This window comes from Giraffa tippelskirchi, chromosome 13, assembly GCF_054371585.1.
Source record: "Giraffa tippelskirchi isolate mGirTip1 chromosome 13, T2T-mGirTip1v1.2.pri, whole genome shotgun sequence".
NCBI lineage: Eukaryota > Metazoa > Chordata > Mammalia > Artiodactyla > Giraffidae > Giraffa > Giraffa tippelskirchi.
Genome location: NC_137287.1, coordinates 4,716,269 through 4,735,791, shown reverse-complemented (window position 1 = coordinate 4,735,791; position 19,523 = coordinate 4,716,269). Strand labels below are relative to the sequence as shown.

The 19,523-nt window shown below is 52.5% G+C and overlaps 1 protein-coding gene and 1 long non-coding RNA gene across 2 annotated transcripts in view; one reads left to right on the top strand and one right to left on the bottom strand.

Annotated features, from left to right (window-relative positions):
* Nucleotides 1-813: 813 nt before the first annotated feature.
* NPTX2 (neuronal pentraxin 2) lies at nt 814-12,715 on the bottom strand. Its single transcript, XM_081552962.1, has 5 exons — nt 12,100-12,715; nt 10,233-10,449; nt 5,043-5,287; nt 3,194-3,373; nt 814-2,269 (listed from the first exon to the last, which is right to left on the bottom strand). The coding sequence occupies exons 1-5, from the start codon at nt 12,523-12,525 to the stop codon at nt 2,042-2,044; spliced, it is 1,296 nt and encodes a 431-aa protein (XP_081409088.1). The 5' UTR covers nt 12,526-12,715; the 3' UTR covers nt 814-2,041.
* Nucleotides 12,716-12,806: 91 nt separating this feature from the next.
* LOC145531189 (uncharacterized) overlaps nt 12,807-19,523 on the top strand; it is a 32,766-nt gene continuing 26,049 nt past the window's right edge. Inside the window, exon 1 of the long non-coding RNA XR_014072259.1 lies at nt 12,807-14,142. This is a non-coding gene — a long non-coding RNA (uncharacterized LOC145531189). The remainder of the gene's footprint in view (nt 14,143-19,523) is intronic.

Below are 19,523 nucleotides of genomic sequence, written 5' to 3'. Positions count from 1 at the left end.
AGATGAGGAAAAAGATGGACACACCTGCCAGGGCCAGGTGGACACCGAGAGGGGCACTGGCAGGGCATGTTGGCACTAGGTCCCCTCAGTGGTGGGGGTGGAGGGACCTTCAGAGCCACAGGCTGGCTTGGGTCCCAGCTCCGCCCTGGGTCAGTTGTGTGTTCCCAAAGTCACTTTTAAATGGTTCCACATATTCACCTGTCAATTGGGATGAACTCTTTCAGGGAGTTGTGAACAGGATTAAATGAGATTTTACGGCAGAGCATACACACAGCAGGCCTCCTCTGTGGCTCAGTGGTAAAGAACCTGTCTGCCAGTGTTGGAGATGTGTGTTCGATCCCCGGGTCAGGAAGATCCCCTGGAGAAGGAAATGGAACCCTCTCGGCTATTCTTGCCTGGGAAATCCCGTGGACAGAGGAGCCCGGAGGGCTACAGTCCATGGGGTCGCAAAGAGTCGGACACGATTTAGCAACTAAACAACAAGAACAATACACAGAGTAGGTCCTGAACAGGTGTCCCATCTAGGACACGGTCATCAAGTGAAGCCGGATTCCCAGTTGAGAGGACACGGACAGGCTGGGGACAGAGAGACTGGGTGGAGCCTGATTGCACCCCCAGACTGAACCTGGCTGGGGTTGAGAAGGTGAGGGCAGTCCAGCGCCATAGCCTCCCCCAAGTGTTCTCCGCTCCCCTGGGGCTGCCCACTGGGGCCCAGCCCAGGCTGACCAGAGAAGCCGTCCTTCTGTCAGGGGTCGCGAAGCCCCATCCCTCCCTGCCCTCAGCCCCAGACATGGAGAAAGCAGACACCGAGGCTGTCTTCCAGTGCATTTTAATCAAAATTCCATCATCAGAAGAGTTCTTGTAGCATACAGTGTTAGGATGGGCATGTCAGCTTGGTCCTACAAATGGAACTTCCACAGATTTGCACTTTGAACATGTATGAAAAATAAAATATATAATATTTAGCTGTATAAATTTCTCCACTGAACCACATCTATCTTTTAAAATAAATGACGAACTCTGTCCAATAAATTAAGCAGCCTGGAGTCACTGAGCAGTCACCAGCCCAACGACATCCGTTTCCTGAAGAAGTTGTCCTGGGGGAAATAGTGGAGACAGTCGGATGCTCACAGGAATCCATGTGAATAAAAATGAGCACGTGCCTCACAGTGGGGCGAGACATCAAAAAAACGAGAGTGGGTTAATGGCTGCTCTTTTCTGTTTTGGGGGGGGTTAAAAAAAAAATCAGTTCCCCAAACCACATGGCATGATTGTAAAAGCTGCAACTGAACTTTTGGCCCCAGTGAGAAAAAGACACCTTTCGAAGCCAGCCAGGATTCCGCCAAAGCGCGGGTCAGAGGGTGAGCTGACGGGAGGTGGCAGGGGTAACAGTGGCCCCAGGCCCTTCTGTGTCCAGGTTCCCGTTCACAGCCCCCTCCCTGGAGCCTCGGACGCACCTTCCACCTTGGAGAAAACAGGGCAGTGTCCGGGCAGCCTGCCTTTCTCCGCAAGCTCAGGAGTTCCTGGGACAGAAAGATTCACAGCGTAAAGAACACCAAGAGAAAGGCCCTTTTTTGGGGGGGAGGGGTTGGGGGAGAAGGAAGGAGCTTCACTGCGTGCTCAGCTGACAGCAAGGGTGTACGCGACACACAAGGGACACGGCCACTCCGGCAGGACGATGCACAGCCTTCGAAGGAGACGGACAGACGGCACACACGAGACACCAAGGATCCGTGAGAGCGGGCAGGGCTGGGGTGCGCTAGCATTTACAGGGGTTTTTAGCAGGAGCCCCTCCACAGCAGGAGTCAAGAATCCGTCCACCTGTGGCTCAGGGCTTCCTCCCCACCCCAGACCAACAAAACTGTGGTTTGGAACAGATAAGCTGGTGACAGATGCCGCCACAGAGCCTCAGGCTTGGAGGTGCTCTGGGAGGGGGCTTCGGGGGCCCCCCGCCCACTGTGGCAGGAGGTTCGCACGCAGTTCCACTGGGGGCGTGAGGGGAACGGCCTGGCCCCTGCCTCCTGGACAGAGGGGCGGGTGGCTACAAGTCAAGGAGACGCTCCTCGCAGGTCTCCACCGGCCACTTGGAAGCCCCTCCGAACACATCCACGTTGTTATCCACCCAGGGGATGATGTTGCCTGGCATGTTCGTGGAGCAGTTGGCGATGTTGATGATCTCTTGCGCACGGAGAACGCGGTCCCAGATGTTGAACTGGCTGAGCTCCCCAACAAATGCCTGCGTGGCGTCGAACCTGCCGCCGACCGTGTCCTGGGGAAGGGGGACAGAGTGTATTGGGGCAGGCTCAGGGCAGACTTGTCTGTCCCCTCTCCCAAGCATGTGACTGGCCTGGCGGAGGAGCGCCAGCTTGGGAGGGATGTGGGGCAGGGGTGGACTTCCCTGACTCAGATGGCACCCCGTGACCACTGAGTTCTGCTGCTTTCAAAGCTCTAGGGCTTGTGAGGCCCGGGAGAGGGTGTGGCTCAAACCACCCCACTTTACAGAGGGAAGACTAATGAGAGAGATCCTTGCCCAAGGCCCCTGAGCTGGAACTGGACCTGGGTCGCTCGACTCCCAGCCCCTCCCAGGGGAGAAGTAACAGGGAATTTGGGGGGGGGGGCTGCGGAGAGAGCCAAGAGCCCCAACTCAAAGCCCCCAGAGGACCGGGGTCTATTCCCTTGATTTCCACCAGCAAACCCCAAACACCAGCTGAGACGTGAACTCTTCTCTGCCGGAAAGCAGACGGCCTCTGCCCCAGGGGCAAGCTTTCCGAGGGCAGCCTCTGAGGCCCCGCCCTACCTCGACCACAGATGTGATTCCCTAGGGGGCCATGCTGGGGATCAAGGTCATGACCCTGAGCCGGGAGTCCCTGGAAGATGCCAGTACCAGCCAGGGCCCGGCATCCCAAGTCAATACAGCGGCAGGCAGAGGCCAAAGGCCCGGAGATGGCCTGGGGTCCCTGGGGCTCCAGGGACACTCCTGCCCACCTGTGTTGGACAGACTCCACTCTAGAATCCGCCAGAACCCACCACACCAACCTGGTCCCTGCTAGGAAGGGCAGGATGTGTTCCCATCCCCACCCTCACCCTCTCAGGCCACAGGACAGCCCGAGCTAGGCTTGTGGGGACCCCAGGTGTCCAGCCTGGCTGTCGTGCCGCGGTGACCAAGGCCAGGTCCGGCACTCACCGCACTCACCTGCTCCTGCCCGAGGATGAGCACACCGCCCGGCTTGATGGGGTGCCACGGGGCCAGGTTCTCCCCGGTGCCCAGCTTCTCCCCATCCTGGAAGGCCTCCCACATGCCGTCCCGCGTCGTCCAGGTGACACAGATGTGGTGCCACTTGCCGTCACTGACAAACAGGGGCAGCTGGGCGACCTGCGGGCGGCAACATGCAGGTGAGGGCCCCTCGGGGTTCCCAGGAGTCGGACCTGGGGGGACTGGAGGCCCTGAGCCCACTGCTGCTCTCATCGGGGAGGGGGGTCCCTTCTGATCTCCCCCTGTCTCTGCTCTGTGGGTAACACGCCCGACCCTGCCAGCTCACGGGGACCCTTGAACTAGAAGACACCATATATGTCACAGACTCTTAAGGGGAAAGGGGCAGCCTGGGTACAAGCCCCTGACCCCAGGGTGGCCCTGCTCTCGACTGGACATGCCTGGATCCTGGCTTGGCTGAGGGTCTGGGATATTGTGCAGACCAAGCAGATGTGACGGACAGCTCCCTGCCCCCATGTGGGTCCTGAATGCCCCTGGCTGGAGAACCCAAAGGGAAGTCAGAGCTCTACTGGGCAACTTTGGGAAACAGACCAGGCATCTACACTCTGCTGGTAGGGTCCCAACAGCCATCCCACCCCACACCGTCTCCCCGCGGTCCTGTAAGTCCTCTACAGACCAGCTCTGCTGTCAAGCATCATGTTGTTACTGTTGGTGTCCTAGCAACCCCGAGCTCCCTCCCAGGAATTGGCTGTTTACACGACATGGAAACCGAGAGGAAAACAAGGCTCTCGGCTCTGCTTCATCCAAGCGCGTTACTTAGAACAATTAATCCCCAGCTCAAGGACGTGGTCACTGCCGGAAGGAGCCATGCAGGTGGATTCTGTAGCATTTCCCACTTAAACTCCAGCCAGAGCAGTTCAGGAGACAGGCAGGGTGGGGGCCAAGGGCCCGGTGAGCCCTCTGGGGCTGTGCAGCCGTCTACCACTCAGCCCCAGGAAGGAGGGTGTGAGGCTGCATTTTGGGTGATGTACAGCCCGCTTGACGTTTAAGTGAGGCTGCAGGAGGGTCCCACAGACACCCAGAGCTGATCTCTTAAGGAGACCATGTTCCTGAGTGTTGAAATAAGCCAGTCTATCAAAAAGGGACATTTACTCTGGAAAAGGCAGGACTGTAGGGACAGGGGACAGATGGGTGGTTGCCACTGGCTGCGGTACGAGCAGAAGGTGGCTATAAACGGGAATGAAAATCAACACAACATTGTAAAGCAATTATCTTCCAATTTAAAAAAGGGGAAGAAGGAAATTTGGGGAAAGAGGAAACTGTTTTATATTTTAATTGTGGTGGTTACACAGCTATGCATTTGTCAAAACTGGTTGAACTAAAAAGTATAAATTTTACTGTATGTAAATATATTTCAAGCCCTGCCCCACCTCCCTGCTGAAAGACATGCTCATGAGAAATATCACACAATTGTACACACATACACACCCTCCCCTATTTCTGGGGAACCGCCCTGACTGACTGGCCTGAGGGCCCGTGAAACCTCAGGCTGCCCCAAGGAGGCCCAGTTCATTCTGATCCTTCGTGGCTTCTGTGCCTGGACCCTCTGCAGCTTCTTGGTGGGACTCACAGCTTGGATCCCCACAAGCTACAGCTGCTTGGCCCCCTGTCCCCTGCCTGGTCACCTGCCCAGAGTGGGACTGAGTCAGGGCCAAACCGTCCCCTTTGGGGAGAGGACAGCCTTGAGGTCAGATGTCAGACTTCCTGCAAGATCCCAACTTTGGTGGCTGCCGGGATGGGGGGAAGGTGGCGGCCGACCCAGTGGGCTCACCTTGTCGTTGATGAGCAGCTCGATGGGGTTGTTGCCCCACTCAATCAGCACGATCTCGTTGGCCTGCCCAGGCACAGCATAAGAGAATGGGGTGCCAATGCCCGGCGAGGCACTGGACCGCAACCACAGGCAGATGGTGAAGGCGTACAGCTCAGGCAGCGTTTTCTTGATCTTGCCATATAGGTAGTTCGTGCGGAGGGGCAGGGACACTTTGAACGCATCCGGCGACTTGAAAGCACTGTTGCCTGGGGGGGGGGAGGAGGAGGGGTTGATAGCATGTGAGTGCCCCCCTTCTCTTTCCCCACAACCAGCACAGCCCAGAGCAGCAGCTGACCTGGTCCCCCTCCCTGCAAGCCAGTCCCCCAAGCACTGTGCACCGGCTACAGACCGGCCACTGTCCAAGGTGCTGAAGTGGGAAACTGGCATATCCTTGCTCTTGGAAGCTCGAGGAAGGGGGAAGAGGCACGCTGGATTTAACCTTCTGGTTAAATTAAGCCAGAAAGCCCTTCCTCAGCCAAGTCCTGTTGCCTCTGCTGTTTCCTGGAAATCTCAGCCCCTTCAGCAGGGCTGGGCGTGGGCCTGATGGACTTGGGCTTGGAGGCGGGACCCCAGCGCTCCATAGACACTCGTCCACCAAAGAGTTCCTGTCACTTCTCCCCCGGAAGAATTGCCACCACCCGAGGTGAAGGAGTCAAGCACCTGTGACTTGACACTACAGCTGAACTCAGAAGTGGCTTTTGGACTAAATCCCTGAGTGAATTGCTTTGTTCAGGATCTGCCCTTCCCTTCTCGAGAGAAAACCAAGTTTACTGACTGGTTTCCTGCAGTCAGGAACCAGCAGGAGGCAGAGACTCCTGACCCATCGAGGTGAGCCCACCCGCCCTGAGCCTTGATCCCTTGGGGACTACCTGGGGCTGTCCCCAAGCACATGGCACTTCCGAAATCTTTGGCAAACAATCAAAACTCTTAAACAGGTCTAAGTCATTTTCAATACAGTTTTGGTTGAAGCTCGAAATTAACAACATCATAACTAAACACACAGAGGACAAGCCCCTGTCTGCTCATCACAGATCCCAGCGTTTGCAGGGGACTGCAGACTCCATGAATTATCACAACAAAAGCTTCTCTCTTGTTAGGGACCAGATGCTGCTGGGGAAGGAATCTAAATGCCCGTCACTCCTTCAACAAGTATTTATTAAGCACTGACGAGGGGCCAGAGGATCCTCATTTCCATCAAAGACAGGCAGCCTCTCTCAGCCTGGAACCACACTGCCTGTGTCACTAGTGGATGAAATCTGCTCCTTCCTCACCCCGCTCTATAGAACAGGAGCCAGAATGGATGAACCATTCTCCACCACGAGCCCCCAGACTCATTTTTTTAAAAAAGATTTTTGATGTGGGCCATTTTTAAAGCCTTTATTGAGTTTGTTACAATACTGTTTCTGTGTTTTATGTTTTGGTTTTTTGGCCACGAGTCATGTGGGATTTTAGCTCCCCCAACCAGGGATTGAACCTGCACCGCCTCCATTGGAAAGCAGAGTCTTAACCACTGGACTGCAAGGGATGTCCCACCCCAGACTCATTTTCTGCCACAGTGAGGAACACAGACACGTGAGAGAAGCTCTTTGATGTCACAGTTCACACCCCACTCAAGGACCTTCCACCAAGGAAGGCTGCAGGGCCCACTGTCACCCTTCTGACCTCTCTGGAACAGGCAATGTAGAAACATCAGAGTCTAAGCCTCACACATAGTATTTATTTCTATCTGTTGACTATGCAGTCTTGCCTGATCCCTCCTGACCTTCCAAAGCTGTGGAGCACTGGGTGAGGCATGGGAAGACCTTGTTGCCTGGGGAAGCTGAGGGCAGGGCCAGGCCAGAGGTTACGCTGAGATGGGCCCCACGTAAGGCTGAAGCAAAGCTGAGAGACCCAGAAAGTCCCAACTCCCTGATTTTGCAAATTGCTCAGTGGAGGCACCAAGGCTCAGAGAAGGGCACCAACTTACCCCAGGTCACACAGCCCGCAAATGACAGAGCAAGGAATGGAAGATGCGCTTCCCAAGACATGCAACTGCAAATACTTAATCATATCTCATGAAAACACAAGATTTGCACATTATCTAATAGAGAGAAATGGCTTCTCTCCTTGCAGGTGGGCAGGCTTGCTAATTTGATCAGGCTCGGGGTCGGTAATATCGTTAGCCCAGTGATAACAGATTGGTTCCATCAGGGCTGGGAGAGCCGAGGGGTGGCCATACCCTGAAAGCCGGCGCCCTCTATTCATATAAAACAGCTTGGAGGTTCAGAGGAAACTTAGTTAAAACCAATTAAGGAATTAAAAGGCCTGACCGATAAATCAGAGACTGCAGGTGGCCGACAAGCCAAGGATGGGGAGCAGCCTGGGGCTAAGAGACAAGCGTTCCAGTGTTTACTTCAGCTCTGAGCTGGGCTCTGCCTGGCTGGGGCGCCCAGAGTCCAGAGGCCCCCACAGATGAGCAGGTTTCCCAGAAAAGAAAACGAGCACCCTTGGAACCTGGGTGGCAGGAACATCCACACGCAGGGTTGGAAGCTCAGCACTGGGCTAGGAGGAGCCTCCCACCCAGCAGAGCTGAGGCCTACGTGCTGCTTCAGGCTGCAGCCTCTGTGACTCTGGTCCTCGGGGGTCGCCGCTAACCGCCACCTCAGCTCTGCAGTCTGCCGGCCACGTGAATGCGGGCATCACTCCGCTCTGACTCAGCCCCTCATCTAACCAAATCCCATCTCACTGGGTTGTCACAGGGATTACAGAAGACACAGAACGTGGAGCTCAGAGCCCAGCATCTGGCACAGAACAGGCACTTAACAGGCAGCAGATGATGCCTCGAAGGCCAGAGCACCCCAAGGGCCCCACTCCGTGTGTGGTTGAGGTCCGTCTCCCCTGGGCTCAGCAGGATACTTCTAAGGAATACAGTGTGCTTTCTACTCATGGTACATTTGGGGGCTGGCAGCTTACGTCTCTGCTCACACCTGTCACATACATGACAGACACAGAGAACTGCTCAGAAGACAAATGATCACCTTCCTCAAAGACTCACCCTGGGGCTGGGTGGAGCACACAGGATTCCAGAGCTCTCGTCCAGGGGTGGAGAGGCAGCGGACCCTGAGCCACTGCTCAGTGCCAGGCTCTGCAGAGTGGCTCTGGCCTTGTGGAGTCCGGCTCTAGTTTGGACATGGACCTCCCCTCTGTGCCAGGTGAGCTCTGCGGGCTTTCTGAAGCACCCAAGAGCGTGGGTGCAGGAATCAGACTGGCTGAGGAGAGGGCCAACTGCGGCTTTCTGGCTGTGAACAGACACACCAAGGACGGGAGGGAGAGTCACAAAGAGGCAGCTCCTGGGTGGCCAAAGCCATGATGAAGGAGTTTGGAGGAAGCCATGTGAAACTCAGAACTGCCCTGGAGTCACAGAACAAGATGGGGAGGGGCAGGGTTATGCGCTTGTTGCCGTCCATTAGCTGGTGGCCTGGGCGCCACCTCGACCCCCTCTCCCCAAACAGATGACAGGTCTGGCTGAGAACCTCAGCGCACTCTTTCTCATCTGTGAAATGGGTATAACAAAGAGTCCTGTCTCCACACTCGAACTCAGCAGATTTCAACTAACCTGCTTCTGTTAACCCACTTCCTCGTAGCAACTCAGCCACCATGCCAAGCGAGGTACACCACCACCAAGGTCTCTGGCAAAGCCGTCCCCTTACTCTGCAGCCATCCCCTCCCATCAAGATACTGAGTGACTGCAGTGTGCCCACTCCCTCGGCCTGCAGGTCCCAGGTCCCACGAGGGCGAAGCTGGGCAAGGGAAGGTGAGCCACCCATCCCTGGCCCCAACGGTGCCTTCCTCTCCTCCTGCCCTGTGACAGAGACCTAAGCTGCAGCTGCTCTGCCTTTGGGGAAGCCCCTTGAGACCTAAGGAGCTTCCTGAGGTCACCCAGCAACAGAAGTGAGGCAGAGAGGACTTTTTTTTTAACTCAAGAATCCAAGTGCAATAATAATGGTAAGGAGGGAAGGATAGGCTTTTCTGGAAGAAGAGAACAGGAAAGGGATGAAGGAACCCTGTGACTTTTGGGATGCTGCTGAAAAAGCGACTAAATCAAATGAAACAAACACTTTCCCCTTGGATGACTCCATCTGGCCCAGCTGAACTGACGTGGCTGGAAGAGTACATGGACATTCTGCCACTGGACATTCACCTGCCAATTCATACAACTGAGTCATCAGAAACTGCCCTTGTCGGGTTAGTGCATTTGAAAGGTTATAATCCTATACCCACAACCAGCAAACCTAAAACTTCACACCCAGCACAGTCTGAATGATCTAGGGCTCTTGATCCCTCCCCTTCCTGTTTCCTGTGGGAGAAACTCACCCACCAGAATCTGAGCAGAGAAGAGACTCAGAGTCCGCTGCAGTCCCTAGTTAAGAAGGGACTGAAATGCCCGCGTGGCAGGAGGTCAGGAATCAGACTGGCCGAGCTGATCCTGAGTGTCTTGGTTTCTCATGGACACTGCCAGTGGGGCTGGGGGCGGGGTTAATTCCAGAGACGGCTGTTGTCAGTCACCCCGACTGTTGGCTCAAAAGCCAGGAACCACCAGGCAGGGCCACAATCACTGCTGACAACCCGGTCTCAGCACAGGTGATGAAAACCAGGACCCTCCCAGCCACTAGCAGCGCTCCCTCCATCTCCACTGAGTCTCTGACCAGTGTCGACAGGGCAAACTCTTTGTGCACCACGAGATGACTCAGGTTGAAACAGCAACACCTGGCCTGAGAGGTGAGAGGCAGAAGGGAGAGGCGGGCTGCGGCTGGGATGGTAAGGAGTCAGGTGGTTTTCTGCCCCCAGCATTGGAGGATCAGAGGTAAGGTCGGGAGAGCAGTCTCAGAACGGAGCAAACTCAGGAGCAGACTCCCCCCGCCAAGAGTCAGCAGGCGGGGTCTAGCAGCGACCACTCCCTCAGGGGCCCAAGTGGCCGCGTCTGTCAGGGGGCAAGATGGCAGTGCCGCGGGCCCTTCCGGGCCTGCCCTCCCTTGCTCTGAGCCCCGCTTACCCCCCTCACACGGGGCAGCCAAGTACCAAGACGATGGGCTGGGGGCGGGGGTTGTGGGGGTGGAGAGGCGCCTGATGGACAGCCGCCAGGGGGCGGCAGAGACACCAGCCAGCGCTCACCTCGTTCCAGCTCCGTCACCCTCTGCAGTAGCGCGTTCAGGGCGCTCTCCGTCTTCTGGCGGTGAGCTGAGGTCTCGTTGTGGAGCAGGGACTTCTCGTCCTCCAGCTCGGCCACCTTGTGCAGCAGCTGTCTCTCCAGCTCCCCCAGCCGCCGCTGGAGCACCTCCCGAAAGTCGCCGGGCAGCACCGCGTTGGACACGTTCGCTCGGAGCTGGTGCTTTCGGTGGTGGAGGGAAGAGGGTGGCGGGGAGGCACAGGTGGGAGAAGTATTAGGGCCAGTTTAAAAAGAAACTGAAATGGAGCTCTAGTGGCCCCCACCACACAGGGAGAAGCTTCCCAATGGGAATATTAAATCGTGCCAATGGCGGGAACGGGAGCATTTCGCTGATTTTTTTTTTTTTTTTTGGTACGGAAAGGATTTCAAAGTCAGACAGCAATTACTCTGCTGCAATATTTGAAATTTAGGAATCTCATTTCCCCTCTCAGGAAGCTGTGTTCCTCCTCTCACTAAAAAGTCAAAAATTTAACCAACATCTATCATTCTCAAGTAAGGACCAAAATACAGCTAGGATTTTTTTTTTTTAAGAGGTAATCAAATGGTCCTCAAAGCTGACGAGCTTTCATTTGGCCGCCCCCACCCCCAACCTCCAAGTTTCAGTAGAGCACAAAAGTGCATGACTATGCTTGCCGAGATGTTGCTGGGAAATGAGAACTCTAAAACAGGGCTAGTCTGAATTCCAGGAATCTTCACTTTTAATGCTGCTTTTAAATCCTCACTTCCTATTTCTTTTGTTCCCCTACCATTCTGCTGGCTCTGGAGGATGCCGGCTGCTGTCTAGCCACCAGTCCTTGGCAAGCTGTCTACCCCTCCCTCTAAGTGTTCCAAATTGTAAAATAGATTATAGGATCTGCCTGGGGGGTTGTTGCACGGGTTAAAATTAGATAATATGCCTGGCGCATATTTAGTGTTCCAGAAACGTTAGCTCTTATTAATCATAATGAATAGAGGGATATACAGATGCTGGAGATACTGTATTTAGCCATCATGCCAGAGGAAACTCTCAAATAATTTTGCAATAATTACCACCTGTAATTGAAATCTAGTTTTGCTAAGAAGTATTTTGGTGAGCGTGTGTAACAGAAACATCCACACTTCTTAAACGGGGCGGAGAGTGAAGATGGAAATTAAATGAAGATTTCTCTCAAAGTTCCAAACTGCAGACGCCTTCCGAGAAGGGAAGAAGGTCTCTTCCCCCAGAGCAATCGGGACGGGCACCCTAGGACCCGCGAGCGCAATTGGGGGACGGTGTCTTTGAAGTTAACCAGCTTCGAGGTGCGCCTGGTGTGAACCGTGACCAGCCCACGCTCGCCTTCCGCTGAGCCCACTCCCCACCCGGGCCTCCGCCTGCTCTGGTCCAGCCCAATTTGATTTATAAAAGGTAACACCGGACGCCCGGGGCTGCTGACCTTCCGTGGAAGCCCCCTGTCCCCTGAGACAAGATCCAGGAGCGCGTCTGGCTCGGGGAGACTGGGAGATTTGTAAAGCGAAAGAGGGGGCCGTCCTCATTCGCCAGGCTGGACTTCGGGGAGTGAACTGCCCCACAGCTGGCAGGCCTGGCACGGCTGGATGGGGTGGGCGGGAATTTAACCCTTTTCTTCCAGCAAAGGGGTGGGAAGGAGGAATGCGAGCCACGCAAGTGAAGTTTTGGAGCCGGACCGAGAGCGCCCCTGACCCCAAACCCAGGTCTTCTGGCGTCCGAGCGCGCCCGGGCGGCGGTGTCCCGCGCAGCCCAGAGGGCAGGACCACGCGCCCCTCTTCTGCCCCGAGCCTCGGGGGCGTCCTCCCAGCGACCCCGCGCCCTACTACCTCCAGGCTCTCCAGGCGATCTTTGAGGGTCTGCAGAGAGCGGCTGAGCTGCTCCACAACGTGGCCGGGGTCCCGCGGCAGGTCGCCCATGGTGTCCTTGCCCGAGGCCGCCCGCCCCGGCGCCTTGCCCCCCGTCAGCCCCTCGCAGCGCGCCAGCTTGGCCGTGAGCTCGCGGATGGCCTCGCGCTGCGAGCCCAGCGTCTCCTTCTGCTGCACGACGGTCTCACGCAGCTGCAGCACCGCGGCCCGTAGCTCCTCCTCGGGGCTCAGCGCGCCGCCCTGCATGGGCATCGCGGGCAGCGGGCAGCCAGCGCGCGCCGCCTCCGGGGGCAATGCCGTGCACACGAAACGGTTGCCGGGCGCCAGGCCGTCCTGGGCTGCGGTGGCCACGGCGAGCGCCACGCCGGCGGCCAGCAACGCCAGCATCCCGCCGCTGCCGCCGCGCTCACTCCAGCGTCCGCGGGCGGGCTGGCGAGCCGGTGCCGTCGGGGCGCGCGGCTGGAGGCGCCTGCGCGGCGGGCTGCGGCCGGGCTCGCGGCTGGAGGGTAGCGTGAGTGCAGAAGCCCACGAGAGCCGCGCTCCGTCCGGCTCTGCGCTCTGACCTGGCAGGGCCCGCGCGCCCTTTCTTAAGCTGGAGGGGCGGGGGCCCCGGCGCGTGGGGCGCGGCGCCGCGAGCTCTGATTGGCCCGGCCCGGCGCGCGTCACGCAGGGGCGGGGCGGGGGCGCCTACTCGCCGAGCGGCGTACCAGCTGGAGGGCGGGCGCGTGGGCTGGAGCCCGGGGCGCGAGCCTGGGGCCCGCGGCCCTCAGGAGGGGACGGCTGAGGTAAAAAAAAAAAAAGAGGTCCTGGGTGCCTTCAGGAGCCTCGGCCGACGTGTCCAGGCGCCCCCTCGGACCCATCCGAGGACGCCCGCGTCGTGGGCTGTGAAGAAGCCAAGAGCCCCTTGATGCCCCGGCGGCCCCTGAGGCGGCTCTGAGGGCGCCAGGCCTCGCTCTGCGGTCGCCTCAGCCCCCGAGCGGGGACGACACCCGTTTCACAAATGAGGAGGCGCCCCGGGCGGGACTCGAACCTTGGGCTGCCATCGCCTCCCGCCCGCGGCCGGCGTGGACCATCTGGGGCGGGGCCGCGGCCACCTCACCCCAAAGGCGGGAAACAGAGGCACGACGGGTCGCGTCCGCAGTCCCGTCTCGGAAAGAATTCTCAGGTCTGTGGGGACCAGAAACAGGTGGCAGATGCCGACGGCAAGGAGGGGTCGCCCGCGCACCCTCGCGCCACGTTCCGTCCAGCTTGGGGCGCGGAGTCGCGAGGCCACTCGCAGGGCTGCACGGCGCGGGTCCCGGCGACAGCCCGCCGGGTGGTGATCTTCGCAGCAAGGCCTGGGCCACAAGGGCCTTGATCCGACCCGCAGTCGTCGCCATGGTGCCAGCGTGGTGAAACAGCGCCCCACCCTCGGGAACAGGCTGCCCACCGTGTCCAGTGTACCCGTTAGAGACGCTTTCCTCAGATTCTTGGAGGGAACAGAGACAGACAGAACCCCCCCAAAGCAGGAGCAAATTGGTCTCAGAATCTGGGCTGTGGTTTGCAAACATGTTCACAGAGATTTTGATGCAAAGCAACAGACAGAGCTGGTTTACTGCACATTATAAATGGAAATCTTTTACTTTTTTTCTCCGTTTTTAAGAAATCCTGTGGCAAGGTCATTAATCATATTATCCATTATACCAGAAACAAATGGATTTGTCATTTCTGCACAGAAGCTGAGGTTGATTCTGAAAACAAACTATATCAAAATAAATGAAATTATTATGATAATATAAAATAGACTGCAGTGATTAATCTCCAGAAACCGAATTTTTGACCTGCTTTGCACTTCAAACAATAGCTTCTGTTATGTAAATAGTTGTGGTATTTTCAAGGATAATGTTGCTAAATTACCAGAAAAGTTCTATACATGAAAATCTCTTTGTGGATAAACATTAGAGACAGGAAATCTGGTCTACATAACACCCGAGGCAGAGGACAGTGGAAGTAATGATGGCTCAGGTAAGACTATTCATTAGTGGAAAATGTAGGGGATGGGGGTGGATGATGGGCTAATGTTTCTTGGTCAGCAACACCTGGAAGTATCCCTTTCAAGTTGTAAGTATGACCTTGAATAGATTCATTCCTCCCACATCCTTCTTACTTCAGCTCCTTAAAAAACTCCCCAAGTTCAAATGAGCCCTCTTATACACAAATTGCAAAATGAAGGTAACAAGGTTGCAAAGCACTTAAAATGTTACATTTTAAATGATTCCACAATGCACCAAATCCAGACATGTACATGTTCAGAATTATTCAGATAAGGCTTTGACTTTTCAAATTTTCACTCACAGGTTTGATGTTTTTTTAACTCACAGACCTTGGTGGATCTTAATTGGATGTGACAATTAGGGTAATATGCCTGTATTTTTCCATATAGCCTTTCTTGGCATAGACTGATAAAGTCATATTTGCAACTTGAAATAGAGGCTTGTTCCTTTAATAATTAAATAAAATCGACTGTATTTCCAGAATTCTAATTTCCTCCTGAATAAAGAAAACAGTGGACAAGAAGACTCAGAAATAACAAAGCATATATCCCAAAGTATTCACTCTTAAGTTCTCCAAAGATTTTCAATATGAGAAGTTACCAGTGAAACTGCCAAGGCCCAGATGGAACGACCCAGGCATTTAAGATGTTATACTCTTCGGAGGCAGTATAATTAGAGGGCTTACTGAGCAGGTTTTATGCTATTTGGGGCTTTGTTTTGTTTTCCTGGTGCAGTGGAAAGTCTGCTGGCTCAGGAATGAGCCCTCATACCAACTTTGTCACTAGCTAAGTGGTTTGGGAGGAGTCATTTCTCCTCTCTGGACATCAGTTTCTTTGTGTATGAGAAGAAGGAATTAGAGTAGACTCTCCAAAGGCCCTTCTAATGATGCTCAAGGACTGGTAATTTGAGAAAGAATCACTGTTCGGTATGATGAACGTTCCAGAGCATTGTTCTTTCTTGTTGTGTTGTGAACCACCTGTAACCAAGGGTGCTATGGGAAGGCAGGGCATTTGTGATACAGCAGGTAAGCCTTCACACAAGGAGAGACCATAGCTGGGGTTGAAATCTGCTCTCGACAACATGGAGGTTCATCCTCGATTTACTAACAGTACAGCAACCTCGTCTACCTGAAGGACCCTGCATAGCTGACTCATGCCACCCATGAGGGTGGTTACATGTGTGGCAGAGATCAGGGCCCACAGAATCTCCTTCACTTGAAAAGTCGTGCAGATCTGCAGCTGTGAATCAGCTCCACCTAATCTCTTAGTGTAACATGCTGCAACATAGTAACCACCCACTCATTCACTATGTCTCCTGGCTCCCAGGTTAGCTGAGAGCCCACTATGGAGGTAAACCGTGTGCTGGGAATCCTGATGAGCTCATTCCGCCTCCATTTTATTGCCCCATCTGTTTGGTTCTCCGGTTCTTCTCACATGCATTTTTATCTTGGTCTTCTGGGAAATGTGCTAATTTCCACCATGGTGTCAGAGGATCCCATCTTATACTTTTTTACATTTCCTCCTCTCTTTCTTAGTGCCACTTGGGAAGTCAAGAATGGGGGTGTGAGCTCACTAACAGAATCCAAGGACAAGTTCCTGCAAACATGACTCAGGAACTGTCCTCGGTTCTGAATTTCAATTAAGAGGGAGGACTAAGAGTGTGTGGTTGGTGGTGGCTGGTTCTTCCCCCCAACCAAATGTAGGATTCAGTGCAGATATAATAGAATTTGGAGGTTCCAGAGAATCCTAACTAATAATCTTTAAAAAATTCTAAATAATAATCTTTTATGCTTAAAATGCTAAGACCCTCTCAAGAGTGGATTTTTGATTAGAATGAACTGCATGGTCAAGTAGAAAGTGCTTGAGCTTTAGAGTCAGACAGCACTTACTTCAATTCTAGTTTTAACAACTTGCCATTTGACCTTGAGAGGATAGCTTAACCCCTGTGAGCCCCAGTTTTCTCAACTTGAACATCAAAGCTTAATTTACTACAAAGTATTGTCAGGCTTAAGATAATGTATGTGAACATGTTTGGCATAGAACAGGTGCAGAAAAGATCCTGACTATCTTTTTCTTCCCTCTTTCACCACTGAATTCAAAGATGAATTATATGTATTTAAAAAAAAAACTTTAAAACATTTCCTTTATTTTCTATGACACCAAGTAAGGAAGGATTCTTAGGAAAGAACACACCACTATCTTTGGAGGAAAGACAAGATGAGAATTTCAGAAAAATTTACTGGTGTCTCAACAAGAGAATGTTTTCCTAACTTGTGTGCGTTTATTTAAGATCGGTTCAGTTCAGTCGCTCAGTCGTGTCTGACTCTTTGCGACCCCATGAACTGCAGCACTCCAGGCCTCCCCCTCCATCACCAACTCCCAGAGTTTACCCAAACTCATATCCATCAAGTCAGTGATGCCATCCAGCCATCTCATCCTCTGTTGTCCCCTTCTCCTCCTGCCCCCAATCCTTCCCAGCATCAGGGTCTTTTCCAATGAGTCAACTCTTCGCATGAGGTAGCCAAAGTATTGAAGTTTCAGCTTCAGCATCAGTCCTTCCAATGAACACCCGGGACTGATCTCCTTTAGGATGGACTGGTTGGATCTCCTTGCAGTCCAAGGGACTCTCAAGAGTCTTCTCCAACACCACAGTTCAAAAGCATCAATTTTTCGTTGCTCAGCATTCTTTATAGTCCAGCTCTCACATCCATACATGACTACTGGAAAAACCATAGCCTTGACTAGACGGACCTTTGTTGACAAAGTAATGTCTCTGCTTTTCAATATGCTATCTAGGTTGGTCATAACTTTCCTTCCAAGGAGTAAGCGTTTTTTAATTTCATGGCTGCAGTCACCATCTGCAGTGATTTTGGAGCTCAAAAAAATGAAGTCTGACACTGTTTCCATTATTTCCCCATCTATTTCCCATGAAGTGATGGGACCAGATGCCATGATCTTAGTTTTCTGAATGTTGAGTTTTAAGCCAACTTTTTCACTCTCCTCTTTCACTTTCATCAAGAGGCTTTTTAGTTCCTCTTCACTTTCTGCCATAAGGGTGATGTCATCAGCATATCTGAGGTTATTGATATTTCTCCTGGCAATCTTGATTCCAGCTTGTGCTTCTTCCAGCCCAGTGTTTCTCATGATGTACTCTGCATAGAAGTTAAATAAGCAGGGTGACAATATACAGCCTTGATGTAATCCTTTTCCTATTTGGAACCAGTCTGTTGTTCCATGTCCACTTCTAACTGTTGCTTCCTGACCTGCATACAGGTTTCTCAAGAGACAGATCAGGTGATCTGGTATTCCCATCTCTTTCAGAATTTTCCACAGTTTATTGTGATCCACACACTCAAAGGCTTTGGCATAGTCAATAAAGCAGAAGTAGGTGTTTTTCTGGAACTCTCTTGCTTTTTCGATGATCCATCGGATGTCGGCAATTTGATCTCTGGTTCCTCGGCCGTTTCTAAAACCAGCCTGAACATCTGGAAGTTCACGGTTCACGTACTGTTGAAGCCTGGCTTGGAGAATTTTGAGCATTACTTCACTAGTGTGTGAGACGAGTGCAATTGTGTAGTAGTTTGAGCATTCTTTGGCATTGCCTTTCTTTGGGATTGGGATGAAAACTGACCTTTTCCAGTCCTGTGGCCACTGCTGAGCTTTCCAAATTTGCTGGCATATCAAGTGCAGCACTTTCAGAGCATCATCTTTGAGGATTTGAAATAGCTCAACTGGAATTCCATCACCTCCACTAGCTTTGTTCGTAGTGATGCTTTCTAAGGCCCACTTGACTTCACATTCCAGGATGTCTGGCTCTAGGTGAGTGATCACATCATCATGATTATCTGGGTCATGAAGATCTTTTTTGTACAGTTCTTCTGTGTATTCTTGCCACCTCTTCTTAATATCTTCTGCTTCTGTTAGGTCCATACCATTTCTGTCTTTTATGGTGCCCATCTTTGCATGAAATGTTCCCTCGGTATCTCTAATTTTCTTGAAGAGATCTCTAGTCTTTCCCATTCTGTTGTTTTCCTCTATTTCTTTGCATTGATCACTGAGGAAGGCTTTCTCATCTCTCCTTGTTATTCTTTGGAACTCTGCATTCAAATGGGAATATCTTTCCTTTTCTCCTTTGCTTTTCACTTCTCTTCTTTTCACAGCTATATGTTAGGCCTCCTCAGATAGCCATTTTGCTTTTTTGCATTTCTTTTCCATGAGGATGGTCTTGATCCCTGTCTCCTGTACAACGTCACGAACCTCTGTCTATAGTTCATCAGGCACTCTGTCTATCAGATCTAGTCCCTTAAATCTATTTCTCACTTCCACTGTATAATCATAAGGGATTTGATTTAGGTCATACCTGAATAGCCTAGTGTTTTCCCTACTTTCTTCAATTTAAGTCTGAATTTGGCAATAAGGAGCTCATGATCTGAGCCACAGTCAGCTCCTGGTTTTGTTTTTGCTGACTGTATAGAGCTTCTCCATCTTTGGCTGCAAAGAATATAATCAATCTGATTTTGGTGTTGACCATCTAGTGATGTCCATGTGCAGAGTCTTCTCTTGTGTTGTTGGAAGAGGGTGTTTGCTATGACCAGTGCATTCGATAAGCCAGTGTATTTATTAACTTTAATCAGAGGATTCAGTCAAAATGAACTATTTTACATCAACATTAACTTAATATATGTGCCACTTGATGCAAAGAGTCCACTCATTGAAAAAAACTCTAATGTTGGGGGGAAATGAGGGCAGGAGGAGAAGGGGGAGGTAGAAGATGAGATGGTTGGATAGCATCACTGACTCAATGGACATGAATTTGAGCAAACTCCAGGAGATAGTGGAGGACAGAGAAGCCTGACGTACTGCAGTCCATGGGGTCGCAAAGAGTCAGACACAACTTAATGACTGAACAACAACAAAAATAAATGTGCCTGGGCCTAAATAAAAGATTTGTAATCATTAACATTTCAGTGACTCTGAGTTTGTATTGCTAAGGGATCCCAGTAGAAACAGGGCCATCAAATAAAGCGAATGTTCTTTCTTCAGTGCATCTGGATTCTTCTCTGATAACATATTTGTGGTGTAATTTTTGGAGCATGTGATATGAGACACTGAGTTTCAGGAAGTGTCCCTGTACTAGCGTATGATCACATATGACTGGAAAGCCATGGTTTAGGGGGACTGATTATTAATATTACCCAACTGATTTCAACAAACGAAAAAGGGGCTTTTGGTGGCATTCTCTGATTTCAAGCATTAGAACAAGACACTGGATAAACTGAGGATAATGTCTTAGCTCAGTTTTTAAAAGTAAAGGATGATAGGGGATGGGAGGAACTGGACAAGGAAACCTCAT

Bases quoted from the DNA above. Each gene is read 5' to 3' on its own strand.
- NPTX2 (XM_081552962.1), bottom strand. From the start codon at position 12,525: ATGCTGGCGTTGCTGGCCGCCGGCGTGGCGCTCGCCGTGGCCACCGCA. The intron at 10,450-12,099 runs GTAGTAGGGCGC...CACCACCGAAAG, and splicing joins ATCGCCTGGAGAGCCTGGAG to CACCAGCTCCGAGCGAACGT. The intron at 2,270-3,193 runs GTGAGTGCGGTG...CCCCTTCCCCAG, and splicing joins TCATCCTCGGGCAGGAGCAG to GACACGGTCGGCGGCAGGTT.